The sequence below is a fragment of the Leptonotus elevatus genome, chromosome 19, assembly GCF_054856555.1.
Source record: "Leptonotus elevatus isolate MCC_2025b chromosome 19, RoL_Lele_1.0, whole genome shotgun sequence".
NCBI lineage: Eukaryota > Metazoa > Chordata > Actinopteri > Syngnathiformes > Syngnathidae > Leptonotus > Leptonotus elevatus.
The window spans coordinates 4,394,962-4,404,054 of NC_141257.1; the positions used below are offsets into that span (position 1 = coordinate 4,394,962).

General features: G+C 44.4%; 1 protein-coding gene across 1 annotated transcript; it reads right to left on the reverse strand.

Annotated features, from left to right (window-relative positions):
* Window positions 1–302: 302 nt before the first annotated feature.
* LOC147157595 (protein L-Myc-1b-like) lies at window positions 303–8,479 on the reverse strand. The gene is made up of 3 exons (XM_086061999.1): window positions 8,272–8,479; window positions 6,990–7,702; window positions 303–3,099 (listed from the first exon to the last, which is right to left on the reverse strand). The coding sequence occupies exons 2-3, from the start codon at window positions 7,672–7,674 to the stop codon at window positions 2,309–2,311; spliced, it is 1,476 nt and encodes a 491-aa protein (XP_085918125.1). The 5' UTR covers window positions 7,675–7,702; window positions 8,272–8,479; the 3' UTR covers window positions 303–2,308.
* Between the last annotated feature and the right edge of the window lie 614 nt (window positions 8,480–9,093).

Genomic DNA, 9,093 nt, shown 5'->3' on the forward strand with positions numbered 1-9,093 from the left:
TTGCCACGGTAATACCAAATGAACGTGGTAATGCTTGGACACTGATTATATCCTAATGGTGTTTGACATTTCTTTATTAATTTCTAAATCCAGCCACATAATAAAATATAAATGTCACGATTATTTACCTATACTAGAATTGTTTAATATGTATGAGGTGCTTTCACTAGAAGCACTGTCACGATGCTGACTCCAAGAACAGGGCAGAGCAAAGAATAAAGACAATAAGGAGTGACATTTGTGTTTACTCCCACTGTGTATATCAAGATGTTGGAGTGTAATAAGACAAACAGGTCCCGATATAATGTCAAACAATTACATTTATTGATTTTCTGACCGACTCTTCATACATATAGGCTTATGAGGTACAGAAAAAAAACAAAAGTGCTGAAACAAGGCTCCATAAGTCACCAACTGCAAAAGTATTAGCAACGTCCACGTCTGGCAACAGATACAAATCGAACATTTAAATAAGTGATGAGGCCTTCGGCGGAAATAAAACAAGGGGCATCTGCTGGTTTGTCCTGAATTGATGAACGGAGGGATATGGAAACGCGGTGAATCATTGAGTCAGGGAGGGGGGGAGGGGGGGTCCTGAGGTTGTAACATACAACGGGATATAAGCAACAAAGCTATTCCTGAGTGCTGGCAAGGTCAGAACATGCTACTCTGAGTTATTTTAGATTGCTTTTGGACTGCGGGGAGCAGCGAGCATGCAAAAAGCAGTAACAATAGGATCATTAAGAGCCTTCCTTCCCCACCAAGACGGTGCTACAGCTCCAGAGGCTTTTAATCACATTAATATGACATGTCCGCATTCAGCACACAACCACCAGGTAGGCCCCTGACAGCCACATTAACAAAAAGCAGCTCACACTCAACACAGCTCTGTAGGAAAATAGAGTATCAAACTTTAAGTGTGACTTTTTTTTTCTTCTTTTTTTTTCGTAGCCCAAGACACAAAATGCAAACAAAGAGGCATTGCTGTGTGAAAAGTGTTTCATGTTCAACTGTGTTTTGTTTCATTTTATTAACAAAAATAGAAGCTTCGCGTCATCTCTGGAAAAAAAAAGCCAGTAAGCTTTAAGATGCAAATGGAGAAAAGAAAAAAAGAAAAAAAACTTGGGGAGGAATATAATACACAGCTCTGGTTTTGGTTCAGAAGGAACTGTACAGAAACGGGCTACTATGTACACACAACGGGATCGCCTGCAAACTTGGAAAGGCGTCTTCTGGAGGCATCCGCAACCTATCAAAAGAAACCTTCACAAATAGAACGAGACAGCAAGAAAATTGAAATACACCGTGTGTTTCATTTCCCAAAACGGTTGACAAACAAAACCGAAGCCCTCGTGGGAATTTCTTTTGGTTGCTCTACTGAAGTCGACATTCACCTTTTGGCTGCTTTCCATGGCACAGTAAATTCTACAGTTGTACAGATTCTAGTTTGAGGGGTAAAATAGAATCCCCCCCAAAAAATTGAGAACGCTACAAATAAGTTGCACTTGAGCTACAAATGGTCACAGCTTGACACCATTTAGTTCACGTTATAGGGCTATGGAGAATGGCACAAAACGGCGCAGAAATAAATGTTCGGGGAGGGGGGTGGGGGGGGGGTCCTTCAGTCTGTTTGGATCAGACACCACACGAAGACCCCCCTCCACCCATGCTACATAAGAGTCTAATTAGCATGGGACAAAAATCTCCAAAAAAAGCAACATTGGTTTATTTTTGAATGAACCTAAAATATTAATTTGACCTCTTGTTGCTCTCAACAAGAATGCTTTTCTGTCAATCCTCCAGTCTCCACTTCCCTCTGAGAAACAGTTTTTAGGTACTATTGATCAATTTATGCATCTTAGACGACCAATACCAGTTCCAAATGAAGCAGGAAATTCATGTGCCATTTTATGGATGCTACTTTCTTGTAGGTTGCAACAAAGAGACTGGAAGAGTCACAGAAAGGCGTAGATGGATGTTCTCGGAAATGTATTTGGGAATCGGCTGATTACATTGAACACAGTTGGCCATGTGGATTCAAAAGTTCAAAGGTCATTTGAAGTTCACCAAGAACGATTTTAGTGCATTTTAGGTTCCATGCCCAATATCGCTAACTTTTAGCAAGCAGTGTATGGAGATAACCAAGGACCTGTTAGCTTACCGTCCTCCGACCTGACAGCCTTCGTCTATCGCTCAGAAGCAAAATGTGCAAATCACAACAAACAAACAAAAAATTGAAAGAAAATCCACCCGCACAATTCCAACATGTCTTGAAGAGTGTCCATTCAGTTTTCAGTTTCAAGAGCGTTCAAGATCGCTTAAGCTGCGCCAACCTCTGCAGCAGCTGCGCCTGCTTGGCCTTCAGCTGCTTCCTCTCCTGAACCTTCTGCCGCTCGCCGGCGTGCAGCTGCCGCAGGTACTCGGTGGCCCGCGTCAGGATGGCCACCTTGGGCGTCTTGGCGCAGTCGGCCAAGCCAGGGATCTCGTCCCGGAGCGACAGGAAGCGCGAGCGCAGGTCATTGCGCCGCTTGCGCTCCAGGAAGTTGTGAGCCTTGCGCCGGTCCGTGTCCTCGCAGTCCGACGACTGCGGGCTGGAAAGTGGCGGCGGCGTGTGCGAGTGGGGCGGCGAGGACGACGACGAGGAGCAGCGGGGCGACGACGGCGACGCGGGAGACGAGGCTCCGAGGTCGGGCGACTCCGAACGGGCCCCCGTCGCGGCCACGTGAGACCGCCTGCAGTCCAAGTTCGAGGGGGCGTGGCCGAGCTGGGGTTGCTGGTAGTGGGAGTGCTGACCCGGCTGGTGGTGCGCCGGGGCCGAGGCCTCCTGCCGGAACCTCTTGCGGGAGGCCGGCGGCTCCGCCGACGATGGCGGGAGCGTGTCCGGCGACGGGGCGGCGTAGTTGTGATGCTGTTGATGGATGGAGATGTGGAACCGCTTCATGCAGGGGGGGTCTAGTGGGTCCGCTCGCACCGTTATGGTCGCGGGTTTGCGGCCGTGGACCAACCGGCGGGGTTTGCGTTGTTGCTTGTGCTCCACGGTCACCACATCGATCTCCTCTTCATCGTCGTCTTGGTCATCATCATCATCGTCATCGTCATCTGGAAGGACAGAGACCAGAGTGAATAGAGTGAACCCCACCTAATTGTGGTTCATTATTAAAAGGGGAAGTCAAAAAAATATTAATTATTGACTATATGTTCTATGCAGCCCCACTAGTCTAAATATGGTATTCTGGTTAATATTTCGTTAGTGGAATACGAGTTAAGCAGCAAAATCCAGCCGTTTTTATCCATCTCAGAGGGGCGGCCATTTTGTCACAGCACAGCTCCAGAAAAAAAGGTGAGCTATGATTGGTTGTTGCCTGTGCCCCGAGTATCATTGATGTCATCTTCAGTCGACAGCAAGTGGCAAAATGGCCGCCCTCTAAGATGGATAAAAACGGTTGATTTTGCTTCATAACAGTGAGGTCACATAACATATTTGTCATGAAATGTTTAAGCTTGACTTTCACTTTAATAAATTTACCAATTTGAGTTTATTGAACTCATTCTATAAAAGATTAATTCAATGCACTTTTTTATCAAATCTTTTTTTATATTTTTTTTATTGAAATGCCATTACAGGGCCCAAGCTTGTCTGAACAGAGAGAAAAAAAATATGCTTATTAAAACTGCTGTGATTTTTGTAGTAAAAAAATACTACGGTCAATTATATGAAATTTATTATTATTTTTTTTTTTAATATGCCCGGACCTTCAAAGCCGGTTGTAATAAATACTATGTCCGAAAGGGAAAATAAATTTGAAAAATTAACCACAATTTATTTTTATTTTTTTACAATTCCAGATGAAAAATTTTGATTTATGTTCTCATAACGCCAAACAGCATTTGGCTTCCTGAGTAGAAATTCCCAATCTTCATTCATTCATTTGGACAAAGTTAAAAAGGCGCTCAGGTGGAAATTTATTTTCTACGCTGCTCAGGATCCCTCGTTGTTTCATTGACTTCAACAGGAGAAGGACTTTTCAACATGGTGCGAAAAGGCTTAGCGAGACGCCAATCCTGGCAATAGAAGAAAATCTGGAGGGATTTTCTCTGCTCTTGTAAATTGAAACGCGCTTTTAAAGTAATTGCACCTCAGCGGATTACACTGCTCGGGAAGTAGTAATCTCTCGAGGAAGGACACCATAAAATAGGTGAGAGGAGTTTGAGGGAGGCGTGTCCAAAGGAACACTATCAAAAAAAAAAAAAGCTTGAATGAAAACTGTCCAATGATGACTACTACTATTTTTTTTTTCCTTCTCTCTAATCTGAATCAGAACTGAGTTGCGCAAACCCCGTCGACCTCGTCCCCGGCCGGGGGCCGGCGCTGCTCACCCCGCTGACACAATTGGTGCCGCGGCATGTTGAATGGAGGAATGTAGCAACAAGTCCCCTTTGTGACATTCCGCGCGCCATTATGCACGCTCCCATTTCGACATCACATGCTCGCCTACATACCGAGCTCACGGGGTGGAAATGCAAAAGTAGGTCTCCAAGTTTGGAACATATTATAGAAAGACGACCTTTTAATTGCTTGTTTATTAATAGTCCAACCCAAGTGTGAAATTAACCAATCAAATCTTTGAACCCGAAAATTGTCCGAGTGAGCCCTTGTAAATTTCCACCCCGCTGTTGTGTGATGTAACCAATTCACATCGCCTTTGACCTGGTGGCTACACTAGCCTAATGTCCCGAGCCACTTTCAAACCACAGTCGGACTACGTCGTCAAAACACGGTAAGCAGAGCTGCATTTCACTTCAATGGTTCATAAATGTGTTTACTCGTTACAAATGAATGCTCTAGGTGGCAGAAGGGACAATTAACCCGTCCGTGTATACGCCAATTGCCATTCGGAAAACAGAAAACCTTCATGTTCAAACTAGCATGCTCAGATTTCACATTGAGGAAGAACATCTGTGAATAAACTGAGGTTGTCATTATTTCGGTGTGCAGCAGACCCCCACAAACTCGCGGGTTGGTAATCGTGGATGGTTGGTATTTTTTTATTTTTTTTTTACATTAAAAAATAAAATAAAAAATTTATTTAGTGTTTTTTTTACCCACATTTCCACCCGTTTTTTGTGTGTTTATCAGCTCTTTTTTTTTTTAAGCGTTTTAGAATAATTTTTTCCCCGCTATTCGTGAGTCTGCGTAGCACAATTGTTCAAGTCATTTTTAACTTACGGCTACAATATGAAATAAAAATAAAAAATTTATGTGCTTGCTAAAAAAAAAAATCCTTCATGAAAAACATCAAAATATGATTGAGGCAACTATGCTAATAAGCTAGCAATAATTACATTGTTCCACCGAAGATTTGATTTTACCTACTTACAGGATTTATTATTTTTTTACCAATCTTCTGTTATTTGCTGAAAATTTCACATTATTTCCGTTTTTGTGCTCAGGCTAACAACCCGTATAAGTATTGCTTTGATGCCATCTTGTGGCATCTTGATGCCAAGGAACTATATTGAAGTGAGTTGAAGTGATTTATGTAACGCTTTCATTTACAAGCAGTTACAAACCTCATTGGTGGGACGGAGGGGATCAAATACTCGTTGATTTTTTTTGAGGGGGTTGGTGGTGGTATGCCGTCATAATTTCCAAGGTAAAATATGCAACTTGGCTCTAAAAGGTGAGGAAATGCGGCATACACAAATTGTCGTCGTGGCAACGAACGCGGGAAAGGTGAGCTGATCTGATCCACAAACGTGCTATAATTCTCGAACCCTGGGATATTTTGACAAAAGCATGTCACAGTCACTTATGCAAGACATCTCCTTATCTATCAAGTTGGCGCCAAGCGCAAGATGGCACTGCAGAGGGAGCTGCCGTCGTCGTAAGTCAGAGCGGAGGGGGTGGGGGGGGGGGGGAGGTAGCAGCTGGTCTGCTGGCGCCGGGCCAGGCGGCAGATGTTCAGATGGGCGTGTCGCCCCTTGGAGCATGTGTTGCATGCACCAAGGTAACGCAATGCAGTCATGTACCACACGCGCATTCTTATTGGCAGCTCGAGCGGAGCGCCGGAGCTAAATATTGACTCCCGCGGCCTCAGACTCATCATAGATGAGCCGTACACTTCAGGGCTACATAAAAAAATATATGCAGCTTCCATTATGATAGTAACTCTCAAAGACCAAAATAATCTAACAATGTGTATCATATTAGGAATTGTACTTTGTAGCGGAGTAAAAATGTGGGTTACCTTACCTACACGAGTTAAAAAAATTAAACATACTTTAACATGGAGAACAGTTCTACACCATTACAAAACTATAACCAGCGTAGAATTACTGTACAAGTACTTGATACATCAAATTTCCCCCCAAAAATTGCATACAATTTCCAGTATCTGATTGTAAAACAGCCACAAGAGGGCAGCAAATACTGATGTCGGCTGCCGTCAAGAGTACCGATAATAATACATTTTATTCATAACGCAATTTATAGATTTATAAAATACCTCTCAAAGGGCACAGTACAGGCAACAATAAAAAATAAAGTCAAATTGGTCAAATGAGATATTTATATTAAATATTGTATAATATAACTGTAAACAGTAAACAAAATGTAAAGTTTTAAAGTGTAGTTAAGCAAAAGTAATAATTGTGTGCCTTTCAGGGGCGTGGCCTATTGTGGAAGTGATGCAGACGCCCACTGCTAGATGGCATCGGCACACTTCACAACATTGGCCACCATCAATTCACATTGGCTTCCTTGTAATGGAAGGACAACACCAATTGGTGGCAGTAATGAGTCATTAAGCCGGGTCGCAGATTGCCAATAGTCCACAAAAGAAGAGACCAAATGTTATTACTGTGTGTTTTTTCAACAAACTAATTTGGGGTGATTTTTTTAAAATTGCGTTTTAACATTTATTTCAAAGGGGGAAAGAGAATGCATCTCAAGGCACGACGGTATTGTTAGATTGTTGCTACACACTGACCTGATGAGTTGGTGTGAGACTCGGACCCAGACGAGACTTGCTTCTTGCAGCCTCCCCCCAAGGGGAAGGTGAGCACAGCGGTCGGGTCCACGCAATCCGCCACCAAACAACCGAGAGGTAGCGCGTCGGCGGGTAAACCCTGCGCCCTCCCCGGGGACATTCCAGTGACCACTTTGGTGTTGGCGGGCGCACCCTTGGCCTGGCAGGGGTGGCAGCGCTCCCCCACCACTCTCTCAAGCTGCCGACCGGCCGAGAACCCGCTCCACATGCAGTCCTGGATGATGATGGAGCTCAGGTTCCCCACGGAGTCAGTTGTCGGGGTCACTTTGCAGGGGAGGTCCGGCTGTTGTTGTTGTTGTTGTTGTTGCTGCTGCTGCTGCTGTTGTTGTTGTTGTTGTTGTTCGTCCTCCTGCCCCAAAAACTGCGACACCCACTCCAGCTTGTCCCCCAGCGTGGGGCACACCAGCCCGAACCTGCCCGACCCCTCCACCGTCCGGATGGGGGACATGGGCGGGGTGGGGACCAGCTCGAATTTCTTCCATATGTCCTCGCTGGGCGCCGTAGACTTGAAGAAGTCCTCGTCCGGGTTGTGGTGGTCGTCGTAGAAGTAGTGCTGGTAGTGGTCCAGGTGGTCCATGTCCCAGCTGTCATAACGGGGTGCCGCGGAGGAGCTGATGCCCAGCATGGAGGTTCCCACTCCCTGTTCCTTCAGTCTGCAGAGAGAAGAGCACAATCTGACTGAATCCTCGGCATCCTGAACCCAAGTCTGCATTCATGAACTGAAAACTGAAAAAACGGAACCCCATAATCGTGCATGTTATCCAATTTCTCAACCATGCAATCCCACCTCTGTTTTGGTACGCCTAGTTAATTAATGCCGCCAGGGAGTTAAGGATTTAAAAAAAAAATGTCACGCCGTCTAACAAGACCGGTCACAAACCACTCACTGATAAGTAAAAAATAAAAGTGTGCATTTTCCCTTAGCTGAGAACTTTCAAGTTTCGCAACAGGAGTTTCATTATATAACAGTGTTTTTTAGTAGTAGACGGTGGCAAAGCTGAGAGTGGGGGCGGTTCAGCTGATCAGCAGAAAGGTGATTAAATTAGACGGCGGTGGATCAATTACCGGCGGAAACTTGAGACCAGGTCCGCTTCTCTTAACAATTATTTTAACGAGAGCCAGATGAGCTCAGGCGCAGCAGCTGGGGACTTCAATTACCGTCAGAATCGGTGTGCGAATCAGTTGGAATAGAGGAGGGCGGATTTTTTTTTTGGGTTTTTACCTGCTGTGCACGTTGAAAAACCTGCGTGCTCCTTCATAGATCCTCAGTCAAGCAAACGACCTAAGCAGTGAGCGTCAAACGGCGCATAGCTTCTTCTTCCTCCTCCTCTTCGTTTGTCTTCCGCCAGCGTTCGTAAACAGTCGCCAAACAAATCCGGTGTGAAACTTGCCGCAGTAACCGCGCGAGCTGCGTCTGCGTCTGCGTTCACTTTCTTATGCACACTGGCGCGCAGTGTGATTTCCCGGGAAAGGACACTTGGCTATTATGCATAAGAGGGCGGGTCGTAGTAGGGAAGCCACGCCCATAATTTAAAGCGACAGTGTCGCTCATAACAAATAAAGAGTGCTGTTGAGGGATAAACTGTAGCGGTTTAATGTTGGAACTTGTTGCAAATGTTGAAATAAATGGGGGGAAACAAAAATAAAAGTTTGGCTTATATTTGGAATTTTTAAAACATTTTGTGGTAGGGATTAGCTGAACTGTTTTAAAGTTTGAACTGGTCAAACATGAATGAATTCAAACATCAAAGCATTTATTTTAAATTCTTCATATCCGTTATGTAGAAGAAAATTCAGTGCACTCGTAAAACAACTCAGTAATATTTTTTCCCCCTTACTATATGATATTTGGACACACTTTTAGCCTACAAATGTGACAATTTCATGTTAATAGTGAGGCAAAACTGCACTAGTTGGCATCTGCATGTCACTAGTACTGCTAGAGAAGCGCTACATGTTAGCTTGTAGAATTTTATAATGTCACTCGTAGTACTAATATGTAGACGTTGATGTCCAGCTTGAGGTCGTAATAGGAAGCCACAAG